At 39.4% G+C, this 19,299-nt stretch overlaps 1 protein-coding gene across 1 annotated transcript in view; it reads right to left on the bottom strand.

Annotated features, from left to right (window-relative positions):
• Nucleotides 1–19,299, bottom strand: part of PRKCI (protein kinase C iota) — an 83,533-nt gene that overhangs the window by 62,679 nt on the left and 1,555 nt on the right. Inside the window, 1 exon segment of the mRNA NM_001133474.1 lies at nucleotides 8,203–8,324. Coding sequence (NP_001126946.1) covers nucleotides 8,203–8,324 — 122 coding nt within the window.

Here is a 19,299-nt window from a genome sequence, read left to right as displayed (position 1 = left end):
AACTTTCATCTGAATTCCTTACTAAAACCATCTGCCCAAGGATGTGCCTGGGATGAAATGCCCCATCTCATCTCCTTTTCAAAATCTTCTTTTTCCATTTTATAAAAGCAGCATATATACCTACCACATGATCCAGCTATTCTACTTCTAGGTTTGACTCAAGAAAAATGGAAATATATTTCCATTCAAGGACTTGTACATGACTGTTCATAGTACCTTTATTTAAAACAGCCAAAACCAGAAACAATCCCAATGATCTTCAACAGATTAATGAATTGTAGTACATCCACAGGATAGAATACTACTCAGCAATAAGAAGGAATGAACTACTGATATACACATCCCACACATCCCACCAAAAAGTACATGCTATATGATGATTCTATCCATATAAAACTCTAAAAAATGCAAACTAATCTGTAGTAACAGAAAGCAGATTAGTAGTAGCCTGAGGACAAAAGAGCAGGAGTGAGGCGCTGCTTAGCACAAGGAAACATTTGGGGATAACGGATACGTTCTCTACCTTGCTTGTGCTCATTGGTTCCTAGGTATCAAAACTCATCCAACTGTAAAGTTTTAATATGTATAACTTATTGTATGTCAATTATACCTCAATAAATCTATTTTTAAGTGAGATTAAAAACATGAATAATTTGTCACCAGCAGAACTTCTCTATAAGAAATGTTTAAGAGGCTGGGCGCAGTGGCTCACTCCTGTAATCCCAGCACTTTGGGAGGCTGAGGCAGGCGGATCACCTGAGGTCAGGAGTTCGAGACCAGCCTGGCCAACATGGCAAAACCCCATCTCTACTAAAAATACAAAAATTAGCCGGGCATGGTGGCAGGTGTCTGTATTCCCAGCTACTTGGGAGGTTGAGGCAGGAGAATCACTTGAACCCAGGAGGTTGAGGTTGCAGTGAGCTGAGATCACACCACTGCACCACAGGCTGGGCGATCGAGCAAGGATCCATCCCAAAACAAAACAAAACAAAACAAAAACAAAAGAAATGTTAAAGGAAGTTCTTCAAACAAAAGGAAAACTATATCAGTTACAAAACTAGATATGCTTGGAGGTACTTAGCTTTCCTTTTCTAAGTGCTGTTAATTTTTTCTTTTCTTTTCTTTTTCTTTTTTCTTTTGAGATGGGATCTCACTCTGTGGCCCAGGCTAGAGTGCAGTGGTGCAATCTTGGCTCACTGCAGCCTCAACCTCCTGGGCTAAGCAATCCTCCTGCCTCAGCCTCTCAAAGTGCTGGAATTACAGGCATGAGCCCTATGCCTGGCTGTTAATATTAATTTTTCTATTTTCAGGTTTGGAGCCATAATACTGCTATCTAAATAGGTGAAGTAGCATTGGCTACACATTCAGCCAAAGAGTTGGCTGAATTCAACTCCTGGCTAAGGCCAGGAGTTCAAGACCAGCCTGGGCAACAATGTAACAAGACCCTGTCTCTACCAAAAAAAAAATTTTTTTTGAGACGGGAGTTTTGCTCTTGTTGCCCAGGCTAGAGTGCAATGGCATGATCTCGGCTCACCGCAACCTCCACCTCCCGGGTTCAAGCAATTCTCCTACCTTAGCCTCCCAAGTAGCTTGGATTACAGGCATGCACTACCACGCCCTGCTAATTTTGTACTTTTAGTAGAGACGGGGTTTCTCCATGTTGGCCTGACCTCAGGTGATCCTCCTGCCTCGGCCTCCCAAAGTGCTGGGATTACAGGTGTGAGCCACTGCACCCAGCCAAAAGAATTTTTTTAAAAGTAGCTAGGCATGGTGGTACACAACTGTAGCTAAGAGGCTGCAATGGGAGGATCCCATAAGCCCATAGGCTTGAGGCTGCAGTGAGCTATAATTGCGTCAGTACACTCCAGCCTGGGTAACAGAGTGAGGCCTTTTCTCTCTCTCTCTCTCTCAAAACAAAGCTGAAGTGTGCTGTAGCATCTGCATCATTCACAATAGCTAAGATATGGAAACAACTGAAATGCCCATCAATGGATAAACGGATAAAATAAATATGGCTTATCTACACAATGGAATACTACTCAGCCTCAAGCAGAAAATTATGTCATATTCAACAACATGGATGAACCTAGAGGACATTATGCTAAGTGAAATAAGCATAAGCCAGGCATACAAAGGCAAATACCACATGATATGTGGAATCTAAAAAAGTTGAACTCATACACGTAGAGAGTACCAGAGGCTGGAGGGAGTGGGTTACATAGAGAAAGGAGAGGTGCCAGTTAAAGGGTACAAGGTTGTGGTTAGACAGGAGTAGTAAGTTCTGGTGATCTATTGCATAGCATGGTGACTACAATTCATAATAATGTATTGTGTATTTCAAAATAACAAAAAAAGTGGATTTTAAATGTCCTCACCACAAAGAAATAAGTATTTGAGGTAACAGATGTGTTAATTACCCTGATTTTTTCATTCCACAACATATACATGTATTGAAACATCACACTGTATCCCATGAACATATATAATTATTATCTGTTAATTAAAAATTTAAAAAAAGAACTGAAAACTCACATTTGTTAAAAAAATAAAGTCACATTTGTCATTCCCTGTCCCACACTTTTGTTAAACGAGAATTTATGAGAAAGAGGAGTGTGGCATGATGGTTACAAAATTACTACTCATTCTGAAATGTTTAGTTAGATTAAGCAAACCAGTTTTTCCACAGTAAAACAAATCACTAAGACTGGTTTTGAGTACAAGGAAAAAGGGCAGTTGTCTTAAATCTCTTTAAACAGATGAAGTAAGCTTAAGATCTTTACTTGCTCCAACATAAAATCCCAACAATTAAATGTTTGGCTTGAGGAACAGCACTTCTCATATGCCAGAGAAATCAAATGACTGTCCTGTCTTTGATCCTAGAGAATTTTTTTCTCCAGATCAGACCGACATGCCCCAATGCTTACATGATTAAAAACAAAGGTGACAAAATTACAACTGAAAACTAATTGAAAGTAACTTAAAAATAATTACTGTTGGCTCTGTATGCCTAAAATTAAGAAAAGATTGGTATCAGAATTAAGCAAGGTAAGAAGAATCGCATGGGAATCAACAGACCTTAATGAAAAATTTAACCTTTTACTTGAACAAGACAAAGCCTAGAGCTTCACAGCTTTCCCCAGAAAACTACGAAACTTAATAGTTACTTAGGGAGAAAGAAGTATGAAATGCATTATAATAAGACTGTTTCATCAGAAAGTTAATTTACTATGTGCATCTGTTAATTAAAATATGCTACTTTAATTAAAAAAAAACCAGAATAAACAGTAACTGTCAATGCTTAAGTCTCCAATAACTGAACCAAAATTAAACCAGGGAAAGGCTTGCTGCTAGCCTTTTGTACAACTCACAAATATGTATATACACATATATCTTTTTTCTGGAGACAGGGTCTTGCTTTGTTGCCTAGGTTGGAGTGCAGTGGCACAATCATGGCTCACTGCAGCCTCGATCTCCCATGCTCAAGCGATCCTTCTGCTTTAGCTCTTCGAGTAGCTGAGACTATAGGTGTGCACCACCATGCCCAGCTAATTAAAAGAAAATTTTTTTTTGTAGGGACAGGGTCTCACTATCTCACTATGTTGCCCAGACTGGTCTCAAACTTCTGGGCTCAAGGGATCCTTCTGCCTTGGCCTCCCAAAATGCTGGGATTACAAGCATGAGCCACCGCACTCAGCCACAACTATTTTTTGAGCATAGTATTATTCAGTATTGCTCTAGGCACTGCAGCTCCAACATGAACAAAACAGACAAGACCTCTGCTCTAATGGAGCTTCCACTCTACCATACAAAAAAAAAAAAAACAAAAAACCCCACCAAAAAAGAAACAAGAGAAAAAACAGGGCAAGAAGATACAAAATGAACGGAGGTAGGAAAGCTTCTTGAAGGACATGACATTTGAGTTAAAACCTGAATGATGAGAGACAACCAGGTGACAATCTGGGAACAGAACTCTCTAGGCAAGGATAACACAAAGGCATTATAAAAATGTTTAATGGACTATCGCTAAACTAAGTACGTCTAATAAAAAGCATTATCCAGTGATTCCTATGTGTGCTGCAGTTTGAAAATCATTGACTGAAAAACAACTCTAATCAGCAAATAAATGGTATGAAATCATCAGGACAGGATTAAAATAAGAATATTCGTTTATGATAAGAAGCATTTTATTGAATGCTAAGCATAAGTTGCACACTGTGCTACATTATATATAGTCTCATTTTCTGGCTGAAGACATAATGTGAGATAGTCATGACATTTATAAGTAACCATATTTAAACTATCTTTGTGATAGGGTAGGTCAAAAAGATAAAGATACTGAACCTTCCTCTTAATGCAAAATTTAAAATACCAGGTTAGCATTTCACTTACTGATCTTTAAAAATGTTAATGATTCATATCTAAGGTTGCTAAGGGCAAGAATGAAAAAATCCTCTCATTTCACGTAGTTGTGTGAAAAACTAGTTTAATTTTTTTAATTGACAAAAATTATATTTATGGTATATAACATGATGTTTTGATATACATACGTTTTGACATAGTGGCTCACACCTGTAATCCCAGCACTTTGGGAGGCTAGGTCAGGAGGATCACTTAAGGCCAGAGTTCAAGACTAGCCTGGGCAACATAGTGAGAACCCAGCCTCTATATTAAAAGAGAAATAAATAAATAAGGCTGGGAGTGGTGGCTCATGCCTGTAATGGCAGCACTTTGGGAGGCCAAGGCGGATGGATCACTTGAGGCCAGAGTTCAAGACCTGCCTGGCCGACATGGTGAAACCCCGTCTCTATTAAAAATACAAAAATTAGGCAGGCATGGTGCCGCACGCTTGTAATCCCGGCTACTCAGGAGGCTGGGGCACAAGAATTGCTTGAACCCAGGAGGGGGTTGCAGTGAGCGGAGATCGAGCCACTGCACTCCAGCCTGGGCAACAGAGTGAGACTGTCTCAAAAAAAAAAAAAAAAGAAATGTTCATTATATACTATTTATGGTAGTGAAAAACTAGAAATAGTCCAAATGTCCATCGATAAGGGATTAATCATGAAACATCTATAATATGTAATACTACGCAGTACTAAAAAAAAAGAGTAATGATGCAAATTGAAGTACACTGAAACGAAAAAATGTCCAGCACATACTATAAATGAAAACACTGCATAACAACTTGTATATAATTTTTTTTTTTTTTTTGAAATGGAGTCTCGCTCTGTCGCCCAGGCAGGAGTACAACGATGCAATCTCGGCTCACTGTAACCTCCGTCTCCCAGGTTCAAGCGATTCTCCTGCCTCACCCTCTCTAGTAGCTGGGATTACAGGCACCCACCACCACGCTCAGCTAATTTTTGTATTTTCAGTAGAGATGGGGGTTTCACTATGTTGGTCAGGCTGGTCTCAAACTCCTGACCTCAGGTCATCCACCCGCCTCGGCCTCCCAAAATGCTGGGATTATAGGCATGAGAAACCATGCCCGGCCCCATATAATTTTTTTTAAGGTCATGGAGGGCCAGGGTGGGTGGCACTGGGCTCCAAGCTCCCCATGCCCACCAGGACTGCAAAATACCAGCTGTATGTTATTTGTCATGTTAATAAAACTGTTAATAAAGAATTTATAGAAACATACATGTTTGCAAATGCACAGATAATATATGGAAGGATACATACTAAGCTATTCTTCTCTTATAATTGGAATTGGTGAGGGAGGAGAGAGAAAAAAGGAAAAACAGGAGGCTTCTTTTTACATTTCATAAATTTTTGTACTATGTTTTTTCCTGAACAGTGAACATTAATTACTTCAGGAGCACTGTTTTAAAAAATGAGAATGTGTTTGTGTTTACCTATAGCTTGGAGCCTCAATAATGACTTTCCAGAGCTCTTTATATCAGGGAAGATAGAAATGGTCCCAAATATTGAGCTAAATATTATGACATCCCTTAAAATGAAATTCTATTTGTATAACAATTAACAGAAAACTATTGTAAAAAAGTAGTATATTTAGGGTATCCTTTTTTTTTTTTATTTCCACAGGTTTTCAAGGAGCAGGTGGTGTTTGGTTACATGAGTAAGTTCTTTTAGTGGTAACTTCTGAGATTTTGGTGCACCTATCACCTGAGCAGTGTACACTGTACTCAATATGTAGGACTTTATCCCTCACCCCCAACCCACCCGTTCTTTAGGGTACGTTTTAACTAGACTTCCACAATAGTCATGTAAAATAAAATTTAATGTGATCTGCAAAGCTCTTGGGGATCTAGTCTCATGCTTCTCAAACAAATTTCTGTATTCATACAACTCACCCGTGGATCCCTTTTAACTGCAGGCCAATTCATACCTCACCACTTCATACTTCAGATATAGTGAATTACTGCTTTTCACTCATCATGTTCTTCACATTTCTGTGCCTTTCTATGTATTCTTCTTCAGCCTATATGGTTTTCTCCTCGCCTCCTCTACCTCAAAAACTTTTACTCTGTTATAGGTTTAGGTCAAACATTGCAGATGTATTACAGATGCATCTTCTTTTGTATTCCTCAAGGCCCCTATGCGTTCATGTTCCAGAATTTATCACATTTGTTACACATGTGTCCATCTCCCTATCAGACTATGGGTTTGAGGATAGGAAGTGTCTGTCCTCAGCACACAGATATTTGCTTCTTTTTTCCTTTTTTTTTTTTTTTTTGAGACAGGGTCTTGCTTTGCTTGCTTTGTTGCTGGAGTGCAGTGGCACAATCAGGGCCCATCTTCAGCCTTGACCTTCTAGGTTCGAGCAATCTTCCCACCTCAGCCTCCCAACTAGGTGGGACCACAGGTGCACGCTACCACCCAGCTAAGTTTTAAAAACTTTTTGTAGAGACAGGGTCTCACAATGTTGCCCAGGCTGTTCTCGAACTCCTGGCCTCAAGCAATCCTTCCACCTTAGACTCTAAAGTGCTGGGATTATAGGTGTAAGCCTACATATATGATAAATGTTTTCTGAGTACAAGTCACTGAGGTATCAGGTTTCTTTGAAATAATGATTGTCAAAATCACTTTCATTCCACAATATTTTCTTTAAGGTAATATTCAGCTTAAAAATAGGTAATCTCTTAAATTAAAATATAAGACAACACATATTCAAAATTAAAGTGAAGCTGGGGGCCAGGTGTGGTGGCCCATACCTGTAATGCCAGCACTTTGGCAGGCCTAGGTGGGCAGATCACTCGAGGCCAGGAGTTCAAGACCAGCCTGGGCAACATGGCAAAACCCCGTCTCTACTACAAATACGAAAATTATCTGGGTGTGGTGGTGCATCCCTGTATCCTAGCTACTTGGGAGGCTGACGCACAAGAATTGCTTGAACCTTGGAGGTGGAGGTTGCAGTGAGCTGATATCATGCTACTACACTCCAGCCTGGGCGACAGAGCCAGACTCTGCCTCAAAAAAAAAAAATTAAATTAAAAAATAAAGTGAAGCTGAATGCGGTGGCTCATGCTTGTAATCCCAGTGCTTCGGGAGGTCATGATGGGAAGATTACTTGAGGCCAGGAGTTGGAGACCAGCCTGGACAACTTAGCAAGACCCTGTCTTTAAAAATAAAATAAAAAAAAATTTAATTCAAAGAAAAAACAAAATTAAAGTAAAATATTACACTATTTGATGATATGCTTACCTTATGCTTAAAAAAGTCAAGTTAGGCTGGGCACAGTGGCTCACGCCTGTAATCCCAGCACTTTGGGAGGCCGAGGTGGGCAGATCATAAGGTCAGGAGTTTGAGACCAGCCTAGCCAACATAGTGAAACTCTCATCTCTACTAAAAACACAAAAATTAGCCGGGCATGGTGGCGCACACTTGTAGTCCCAGCTACTTGGGAGGCTGAGGCAGGAGAATAGCTTGAACCCGGGAGGCAGAGGTTGTGGTGAGCCGAGATCAGGCCACTGCACTCTAGCCTGGGAGACAGAGCGAGACTCCGTCTCAAAAAAAAAAAAAAAAAAAAGTCAAGTTAATTTCACATCATTTTGGCGTAAAAGGGGCAAAACAAAGATTGTACTCTTCGGTATTCTTTTAAATACTTAAAGAAAAAATAAGAATGGCATCAAGTTTCTAATAGTCTTTCCTCTTGAACTTTTTAGGACTCATTATATTTTTAAAACAAATGATAGAATAAGATCTTAAAATGCTTACACAGGCAGCCCTGTCTTTACCACTCACCTTCCTCATCTATCCATTTCATGGTGAAGAGCTGTTCGTTGTCAAAAGAACACATGTCTCGAACCTCATTGCAAAGGCCCTCAAAGGAGATGGAAGGTTCAAAATGAGTTATCATGATATCCCTGAAAAAGAAAAGGAGTTTTAAGTTTGAAAATGATTAAAAATAATAATGCTCTATATATTACTGAATGCTTGACAATTTGATGAACTTCAGTAATTTTGTGTGTGCATCAACATGCATTGCTTCCAGTAAATTATTTCATTCAAGTAAAAATTAAAATATCAAGCTGGGCACGGTGGCTCATGCACTTTGGGAGGCTGAGGTGGGCAGATCACTTTAGCCCAGGAGCTCAAGACCAGCCTGGGCAACATGGTGAAACCCCGTCTCTACTAAAAATACAAAAAAAATTAGCCAGAGGCTGAGGTGGGAGGATCCCTTCTCAGGTGGGGAGCGTGGGAGGTGGAGGTTACAGTGAGCTGAGATCACATCACTGCACTCCAGCCTGGGCAACAGAGGAGACTGTCTCAAAAAAATAAATAAAAACAAAAGAAAACAAAAAAAACAAATACATATATATACACTTGCATAATTATACTGTTTTAAATAGTTTTTAAAAATAAAAATAGAAAATAGCTTATTTTAATGACAAAAGAGAATTGCTTGCTTTAAAGCAATCTTTCTTTCAAAGAACCCTCAAGGTTACTAGTATGAGGGCATAGGGTTGACAGAATGTATTCTGGAATTAAATTAGAAGAAGAAAATTCTATAGAATTTCTCTGTCAAAGAATAAGTGTAAAATTATCTTTCTTGAATAAGAGGGAAAAAATTTGTTACACTGGATATCATCGAAATATAACTTCCTTGTCAAAGTCCACATTTAAAATTAACATATAGGTAAACATATTTGTAAACAATACGGCTTTTTCATAAATTTTACTTTTCAAAAGCTAAAAAACACTTATCAGAACATACAAATACTTTTAAAACATCTGTGTAATACTTAAAAAGTGTAAGTATAAGGTTGGGCGTGGTGGCTCACGCCTGTAACCCCAGCACTTTGGGAGCTGAGGCAGATGGATCACCTGAGGTTGGGAGTTCGAGACCAGCCTGACCAATGTGGAGAAACCCTGCCTCTACTAAAAATAAAAAATTTGCTGGGTGTGGTGGCACATGCCTGCAATCCCAGCTACTCAGGAGGCTGGGGCAGGAGAATCACTTGAACCCGGGAGGCGGAGATTGCGGTGAACCAATCACACCATTGCACTCCAGCCTGGGCAACAAGAGCAAAACTCCATCTCAAAAAAAAAAAAAAAAAAAAAAAGTGTAAGTATAGGCCGGGTGTGGTGGCTCACACCTTAATCCCAGTACTTTGGGAGCCTGAGGTGGGCGGATCATTCGAGGTCAGGAGTTCGAGACCAGCCCGGCAAACACAGTGAAACTCCGTCTCTACTAAAAATACAAAAATTAGCCAGGCATGGTGGTGGGCGCCTATAATCCCACCTACCTGGGAGGCTGAGGCAGGATAACCGCTTGAACCTAGGAGGCAGAGGCTGCAGTGAGCCGCAATCGCGTCACTGCACTCCAGCCTGGGCGATAAAGTGAGATTCCGTTTAAAAAAAAAAAAGTTTAAGTATAGACACCCATCAGAGACTCAATGAAGGAGTTATGCTTTATCAACTACCACTCCTTAAGTTCCAGGAACTAAAACATTCAAGGGAGTTTTATATAAACACTTCTCTCAGTAATTGCAAAACCACTGTGTTCAGAACATTCCACAATCACCAGATCCTTGTTACAGTACCAAAGCTAAAAATGAACTACAAAATAAAGATATTACATTCTGAAGGTATACAACAAATTATGCATGTATGATGTTTTTTCCAGTTTAACTTCAGCATTAGCATAAATTATTTTACCACTGATCTTCAACAGAATATAATCTGCTTTATCACAAAGATTCCCAAAATGGCAAATTTAGATATGGTTTTAGCTGAATTTTTTAAAGCATTTTTAATTTTGCTATTGAGCTTCAGAAGACAAACTGCTTTCAATGTGCCTATATTCTAAAATGTAGAATCTACTATAAAGTTTTTCCTTAGGACTAATTGCTTTTAAAAATAAACCCCCAAAAGAATCACATTCAGTCCTTGTGCTACCTCAGTGTAAGCTTTTCTCCTAAATTAGACTATTCAGAAAAAATACTTTTATTTGCAATAACCATTATAATAATGGGTTTAGGCAGGATTATACATGAATGGTAAGACCACTGGGCAAAATGTTTTGGGGGACTAGAGTATCATATAATCTCAAACTATCACCCCCCCAGATTACTAATTACAAAAAAGGTCATAAAGCAATTTCCACCCTTTAATAATCAAGAAGATAGTGAATTCAAAAATAACAATTGTGAAATATGAATTTAACAATAAAGTAAAAAAGCAATGTTATAAAGCCCTGTCAATGTTGTAAGGGGAAAAGAGAAATCTCTTTGAAGTTCAAGGTCCAGTTTTGGCTGGGCAAGGTGGCTCGTGCCTGTAATCCCACCTACTCAGGATGCTGAGGCGGGAGGATCACCTCAGGAGTTCAAGGCCAGCCTGAGTGACAGAACAAGACCCTGTCTCTAAAAAAAATTTTTTTGTAATTAGCCAAGCATAGTGTAGTCCCAGCTACTGGCAACAATCATTTGAGCCCAGGAGTTCAAGGCTGCAGTGAGCCATGATTGAGCCATTGGACTTCAGCTTGGGCGACAGAGCAAGACTCTGTCTCTAAAAAAAAAACACACCTAGCTTTGTATTGTGGGTTGGTAAGTCTCAATGTTATCATCTGAAAAATGGAGATAATCATATCTGCCTCTGAGTATTATCATGAAGACTAAATAAGTGCAGCTTGAGCCTGGGAAGTTGAGGCTGCAGTGAGCTGTGACTATGTCATTGCACTCCAGCCTGGGTGATGGAGGAAGACGCTGACTCAAAAAATGAAAAATAAATGAAAATAAATGAGTGCAGCCAGGCAAGGTGGCTCATGCCATAATCCCAGCACTTTGAAAGGCCAACGTGGGAGGATCGCTTGGGTACAGGAGCTCGAGGCCTGCCTAGGCAACATAGGGAGACCTTGTCTCTACAAAGAAATTAAAAATTAGCCAGACATAGTGGTGTGTGCCTACAATCCCAACTACTTGGGAGGCTGAGGTAGGAGGACTGCGTGAGCCTGGGCAGTTAAGGCTGCAGCGAGCTGTGATTACACCACTGTACTCAGCCTGGGTGACGGAGTAGGAATGCACCTCAAAAAAAAAAAAAGTGCAAAATACTTATCACGGTTCTTTTTCTTTTGTTCCATTTTTTTCAGTTGAGTTTTTTTTTTTTGAGACAGAGTCTCGCTCTGTCACCCAGGTTGAAGTGCAGTGGCATGATTACAGGCGTAAGCCACCACACTCAGCCTCAGTAACATTTCTGAATAACACTAACTTTAATTCTTTAAAAGCTTTTTTCTTTAATTGACAAATTTTTCTATTATATTTCACTAAGATAAGAGATTATTACTATAATTCAATACTGTCTAGAAAATTCTAGCCAATGGCTAAAAATAAATAAGGCTGGGCGCAGTGGCTCACACCTGTAATCCTAGCACTTTGGGAGGCCAAGGTGGGTGGATTACCTGAGGTCAGGCATTCGAGACCAGTCTGGCCAACATGGCGAAACCCCATCTCTACTAAAACTACAAAACTTAGCCGGGTGTGGTGGTGCATGCCTGTAATCCTAGCTACTCAGGAGGCTGAGGCAGGAGAATCACTTGAACTTGGGAGGCGGAGGTTGCAGTGAGCCAAGATCACGCCACTACACTCCAGCCTGGGCGACAGAGTGAGACTCTGTCTCAAAAAACATAAAATAAATCATAAATAAATAAATAAATAAGATATAGAAAAGAAGAGGCAAAATTGCTACTTGCAGATGACATTATCTAGCTTAAAAATTCTAAGACAGTTAAATTATTAGTAAGGTGGAAAGTTTAATTTAAACATACAAAAAGAAAACAGTATATGATAGGTCTACAAGAAGACCCCATTCACAAAAGCACGATTATAAAATATATAGGAATAGGCCAGGCACGGTGGCTCAGGCCTGTAAACTCAGCACTTTCGGAGGCCAAGGCAGATGGATCACCTGAGGTAAGGAGTTCCAGACCAGCCTGGCCAACATGGTGAAACCCCATTTTCACTAAAAATACAAAAATTAGCCAGGTATGGTAGCGCCTTGTCTGTAATCCCAGCTACTCGAGAGACTGAGACTGGAGAATTGCTTGAACCTGGCAGGCGGAGGTTGCAGTGAGCCAAGATCACGCCACTGCACTCCAGCCTGGGTGACAGAGCAAGACTCCATCCCCAAAAAACAAAACAAAACAAAACAAACAAACAAACAAATTAAATAATGAATCAAGCCATTCCATAACATATATCAAAGTTATCTATAATATTACAATAATTAAACCAATAGTGGTATGTGCAAAGATAGATCTCTCCCCTAAAATCAATGAAACGATAGAAAGTACCTACGCACATTGTGGGAAATTTAGTACATAACAGAGTTACCATTTCAAATCAGTGGTGAAAGGACAATCTGTCCAATAATGGTATTAGAATAAATTTTGAAAAAAAAAAAAAAAAGTTGTGTCAGTACCCTATAAATGACTAAACCCCAAAATACCAGATTCACTGAAAAGATAATCACTTTAAAAGTTTCATAATAGGCCAGGTGCAGTGGCTCACGCCTAAAATCCCAGCACTTCGGGAGGCCACGGCGGGTGAATCACTTGAGGTCACGAGTTTGGGACCAGCCTGGCCAACATAGCAAAACTCTGTCTCTACTAAAAATGTACAAATTAGCCGGACATGGTGGTGCATGCCTGTAATCCCAGCTACTTGGGAGGCTGAGGCAGGAGAATCACTTGAACCCAGGACGCAGAGGCTGCTGTGAGCCAGGATTGTGCCACTGCACTCCAGCCTGGGCGACTAAGCAAGACCCTGTGTCAAAAAACAAACAAAAATTAGCCAGGTGTTGTGGCATGTGCCTATAATCCCAGCTACTTAGGAGGCTGAGGCAGGAGGACTGTTAGAACCCAGGAGGCAAAGGTTGCAGTAAGACGAGATCACGCCACTGGGTTCTACCCTGGGCAACAAAGCAAGACTCCGTCTCAAAAAAAAAAAAAAAAAAAAAGTTGCATAATAGAAGAAAAATAGAATATTTTTAGAAGAAAAACACTTATACCTAAGACAGTAAATCCAGAAACTATCAAGGAAATTTTTTAAAAGGACAGGTTTGATGACACAAAAACGAAAAACTCCAGACTACCAACAGATTGGGGAAATGCTGGCAACTTTAACGAAATGTCAATGTCCTGTCAACAAATTAATAAGAAAAATAATACAATAGAAAATGGGTAAAATAGGAACAGTCCAGAAGAAATACAAATGATCATTAACATATAAAAGATACTTGTAAAAATAAGTTACCATTTTTTGCCAATCTGACAGTCAAAAATTTAAAAGACAGATAACACGCAATGGGAATATATAAGGAAGAAGCTTCACTAGTCCTGTTGTTAAGAATGTAAATTAAGCTCTTTTGGGGAACAATATCAAATTTCAAGATAGGCATATCTTTGACCGTATTTGCAAGAATATGTATTAAATATAAGGAAGTTCCTTCAACATTATTTGAAATAGTGAGTTGATAAAGACAACTTTAAATGTTCATCAATCCGAAAAAAGATTAAACATATTATGGTGGCTGGGCACAATGGCTCATGCCTGTAATTCCTACACTTTGAGAGGCCGAGGCAGGAGAATTGCTTGAGCACAGGAGATTGAGCCAGCCCTGTCTCTACAAAATATATAAAAAAAAATTAGCTGAGCCTAGTGGCATGAGCTAATCCTAGCTACTCAGGAGGCTGAGGTGGGAGGACTGCTTGAACCCAGAGTGGTTGAGGCTGCAGAGGGCCTAGATCATGCCACTGCACTCCAGCGTAGGCAACAGAATCAGACTCTGTCTCTTAAAACAACAACAACTGTAGAACACTACATTACCAACTATAAAGAGGTCTGTCTACCCTGGAATGGAAAGATGACCACGATTTTTAAAATCAAGTTGCAGATGCATGCGTGGAAATATGAACTCATTTATTGGAAAAATAAAAGGGTTATGTCTATGTGTGTGTGTATGCACATACATATCTATACTTATAAATATACCAGTATGACATAGAATATCCCAAACTGTTAACAATGGCTACCTCTAGAAAGTGGGAGCAAGACAGTCATAAAAAATAATGAAATCACGTCTTCTATACCAGCATGGATGGAACTGAAGACCATTATCCCCAGTGAAAAAAAATCAGAAACAAAAAGCCAGATACCACATATTCTCACTTATAAGTGAGAGCTAAACAAAAGGTACACATGGACATAAAGAGGGAATAATAGACATTGGAGACTACAAAAGGTGGGGAAGGGGTGAGGGTTGAAAAATACCTATCGGGTACAGGTAATTTTCTAGGTTTTACTGTTTACTGTTCAGGTGATGGGTACACTAAGTGACCAGACTTCACTGCTACATGATACGAACATGTAAGAAAGAAATCTGCACTTGTACCCTTTAAATATATAAACTAATAAAATAAGGTGGGAGTGAGAGACTACAGGGGAACTTTATATGTGTGTGTGTGTGTGTGTGTGTGTGTGTGTGTGTGTATATATCTATATTTTATTTATTTTTTTGTAAGACAGGGTCTCACTCTGTTGCCCAGGCTGGAGTGCAGTGGTGCAATCACAGCTTACTGCAGCCTTGACTTCCTGGCCTCAGGTGATTCTCCCACCTCGCCCCCCTAGTAGCTAGGACTACAGGCTAACTTTTTTGTAGAGATAGGGTTTCACCACATTCAGCCCAGGCTGGTCTCCAACTCCTGGGCTCAAGTGAGTCACCTGCCCTGACCTCCCAAAGTGTTGGGATTACAGGCATGAACCACCGTACCCAGCCTCTTTCTGTATTTCTATATTTTTAAAATTTAGTTTTAGTGCCTTGCCTTTGTGATCTGTATTTGGCCACTGGTGTCATTTTTGTTTCTATTATCATTCTCAGCCACATTCCTACATAGGTTAGCTATCAAGCATAGTGCTTGCAACACAGAGCAGACAGACAATAAATAATTGTTCCATTCTTTCTGACATTTCCTCCTGAATGCCTCATAAACACCTAGAACTCAAAATTCAGTGAACTGTTTCAGCCAAATAATTAACTTCTCCCACAAATCTCTTCCACATTCCCCAGTCTCTCTTAAACGAGAAACCTATGAGTTGTCCAACTCCTGTCACCCCTACAAGACTATCTTCAACTCTACTGATACTACCCCTTAAAATTTCCACCGAATCCATATACTCTTTTCTCTCTCCTTAAAATCTCTCACCTGGACTATTTCAAAAGCCTCCAAATTAGTTTCATCCATCACCAATCCATCTCCCATATTGATTTCAAGTGTTCTTTCTAAAATGAAAATCTGATCATGTATTTCTCTTACTTAGAATTTTCATCAAGAGAAAAGTCTAAACTCTGCAGTATGACATTCAAGGGTCTTCACAATCTAGCCCCTGTGAACTTTCTTACCCTCATTTCTCATCAGTGCCCACTTCATACTTTATATCCTAATAAGGAATGAATATGAGACTAACAACCAAAGTGATCTTAATTCTCCAAACTTACCATGTGGTTGTTTAATGCCTGTAACACCCACCTAACATCGTTATTCACCAGGCAAACTCCTAGTTATCCTTTAAAAGCCTCAGACATTCCCTCTAGGAAGGCTTCCATCACCCCAAACTCCTCCCCAATATCCATTCCTGCAAATACCTTATATACGTACTTCAAATTTCAAATTTAATTGTTTCCATTGTAACTCTTATATGTCTTTCCCTCCACAAGTCTCTTGGTTCCTTAAAGGCAGAGCCTTACCTACCTCTACATTCTCTGTGCCTACGACAGCATCATGTGCCTGGATTACAGATGTTCAACAATATTTACTAAACTCAGTTTGAATAATCTCTGGTAATATTTGAAATCTTAAGCAAGACCGGAATTTTTAAAATTCATGTTTAAATTAGGCTCATTTCAATCATAAAAAAAACAGACACTAAAGTTGTAAAAGGGGGGTGAGAGTTGCATTAGAAAGCCATCTTGAACTAAGGACCTGTGGGGAGAATTTTTCTGTACAGAGTTGCTTCTTTCTCCTTTGCTTCCTCAGTTTCTGCTTCTTCACATCTTTCATTTGCACATTGTCAGTTCTGGCCTTGCCAGATTCTCCCTGCAACTTCAGCTTCGGTTCCCAGTGCTGACCAATTTTATCTCCATATTTTCTCATTCAAATTTCTGAGGGTTTTTTGTGTTTGGTTTGGGGTTTTTGGCACCAGGCTAGCATGCTCTATTTTTTTCTCTCTCTGGCCAAGCTATGGATCAGCTGCCCTAGGATTAGGTGCCATGGCTGAAGCTCTAAGACCAATCAGCTAACATCCCCCAACCCTCAAGATACCACTTGTATTTCCTCAGAACCATTACTAAATTATATTGCTAAAATAATCTTGCATTTTTTTCAAAAACAAGTCTTGCCAAGACTTGTTCACAGTAAGAAAAATCCTACATACTTCTTCACTGAAGCAGCTATTCCAAATATGCAAAGAGTTAACAATCTTTTATTTCTAGATGTGCACAGAAGGAATCCTCTGTATTGTTATTACTGCTTGACAGCAGTGGTTTAAAAAGAACTTTTACAAGCTTTCTGCAAAAATTTCCATACATATATAAAGAAATGAGCAGTCCAGATGTTGCCTTGTTAAAGTCTATCCCATAATGTCAAGTAATTTTATATAAGGATAAGCACATACATTGACAGTTTATCACTAATTAATGAAACCTGTTTCTCTTCCTCCAAACTAATACTACTAGGTAATGATTGAAAGCCCCTCACTGAAAACCTTCCTTGCTAGGAAAAGACAGGTGCACGCCATGAGAAAGGCATCTAAGTAAGATGTGGTGTCCAATAAAATTGAATTTTCAGTGCTATTCATCTCTTGCTTAAAAACTAGATATAAATTGGCTGGGCAAGATGGCTCATACCTGTAATCCCAGCACTTTGGGAGACCGAGATGGGTGGATCACTTGAGGTCAGGAGTTGGAGACCAACCTGGCCAACATGGTGAAAACCCATCTCTACTAAAATACAAAAATTAGCTGGGCGTGGTGGCGGGCGCCTGTAGTCCCAGCTACTCAGGAGGCAGAGGCAGGAGAATCACTTGAACCTGGGAGGTGGAGGTTGCAATGAGCCGAGATCACGCCACTGCACTCCAGCCTAGGCGACAGAGTGAGACTCCATCTCCAAAAAAATAAATAAATAAAATAAAATAAAAATTAGAAAAAAATTAAATGTTATTAGATCGAGAGAGATTACACGTTTTCACTGAGATCAAGCTTAACAGAATAATAACACTATATACATCTTTGAAAAGAGAGGGCAATTTTTTCACTAAAAAAATGCTGGCTATTAAATGAGTCAACATTCACTGGAAAGAAATATTGTTAGAAAAGGGTAGTGGAGCCAGGTACAGTGGCTCACACCTGTAATCCCAGCACTTTGAGAGGCTGAGGCAGGAGGATCACTTGAGCCCAGGAGTTTGAGATTAGCCTGGGCAACACAGTGAGACCTTGTCTCTATTTAAAAAAAAAAAGAAAAGAAAAGGGTAGAGGGATAGAGGAAATGCTATGTAATAATGGCCCTTCAAGAAGATTGGAGAGAAAAGAAAACTTTTTCAAACGCAGAATGTTCTTACATTTCTTGGCATAAAGGAAGGATTTTCTATTTTAAAATCAGGTAGGTGTTCTAGTTAGCCAACCTGTTTATTAACTATCCTTGTCCATGACTCATTTTAGCTTCATCTATATTAATGAGCAGCTGACTATGTAATACCACAATCATCAGTTTAGACTACACAAACACATAACCTTAACATCTAATTTCAGAGAACAGGAATTTGGTACAATTTAGAGTGCTGATATTGTCTTTAAATGAGGCTTGAAATGAAGGTACCATTAGAAAGCTTTCATTGAGCAAAGACCAGTATAGAATGGGCAAGAGGTTATTTGTGCCTCAGCAAAATTTCACAGATTTTAAAAGACAATGTTACCTTGAATGTCTTGGAAAAATTTTAGTCAAACACTAAAGAAGCTGTATATCCTTATTCTCTTCTTTTTAATAACTGCAGCAATAAGCCAAGATAATTTTCTATCTAAATTCATGAAGTACAGCAAAACTTTGATTTCTTCTCAAAGGAGAAGTTTACAATGATTTTCACTTACTAACTGGGCCTATTTACATGTGTCAAACTAATACAAATGGGAAAATAGAAGCACTAATTTCTTACCTTTCATAGACTCATTGGAGAAGATGATCTCAATTAATAAGTCAATAATTTATTGAAAGCCTTAGTGGCCGGCCAGGCGCAGTGGCTCATGCCCGTAATCCCAGCAATTTGGGAAGCCGAGGCGAGCGCATCATTTGAGGCCAGGAGTTCAAGACATGCCTGGCCAACATGGTGAAACCCCGTCTCTATTAAAAATACAAAAATTAGCCGGGTGTGGTGGCACATGCCTGTAATCCCAGCTACTCTGGAGGCTAAGGCAGGCGAATTGCTTGAACCCGGGAGGCGGAGAGTGCAGTGAGCCGAGATTGCGCCACTGCACTCCAGCATGGGTAACAGAGTAAGACCCTGTCTCAAAAACAAACAAACAAAAATAAAATAAAAGAATAAAGTGAAACATCTCATTCATCAAATTACAGGTAAGGGTTTAAAAAAAAAAAAGCAAAGGAAGCTTTTTTCTCACCTTGCAAAGTTCATGGCTGACCATCCTCAAATCAAAACAGCTCTTGTGACAACTACAAACTTTAAAAGATATCCACACGTTTCTTGGTACTGATTTAAAATCAAAACCTCCTTAATCAATTTTACCTGCTTAAACACAAAGGTATCATACTGTCCAATATAACTCCAATAAACTACTCCT

Source organism: Pongo abelii, chromosome 2, assembly GCF_028885655.2.
Source record: "Pongo abelii isolate AG06213 chromosome 2, NHGRI_mPonAbe1-v2.0_pri, whole genome shotgun sequence".
Taxonomy (NCBI): Eukaryota; Metazoa; Chordata; class Mammalia; order Primates; family Hominidae; genus Pongo; species Pongo abelii.
This window is presented reverse-complemented; position numbering and strand designations above follow the sequence as displayed.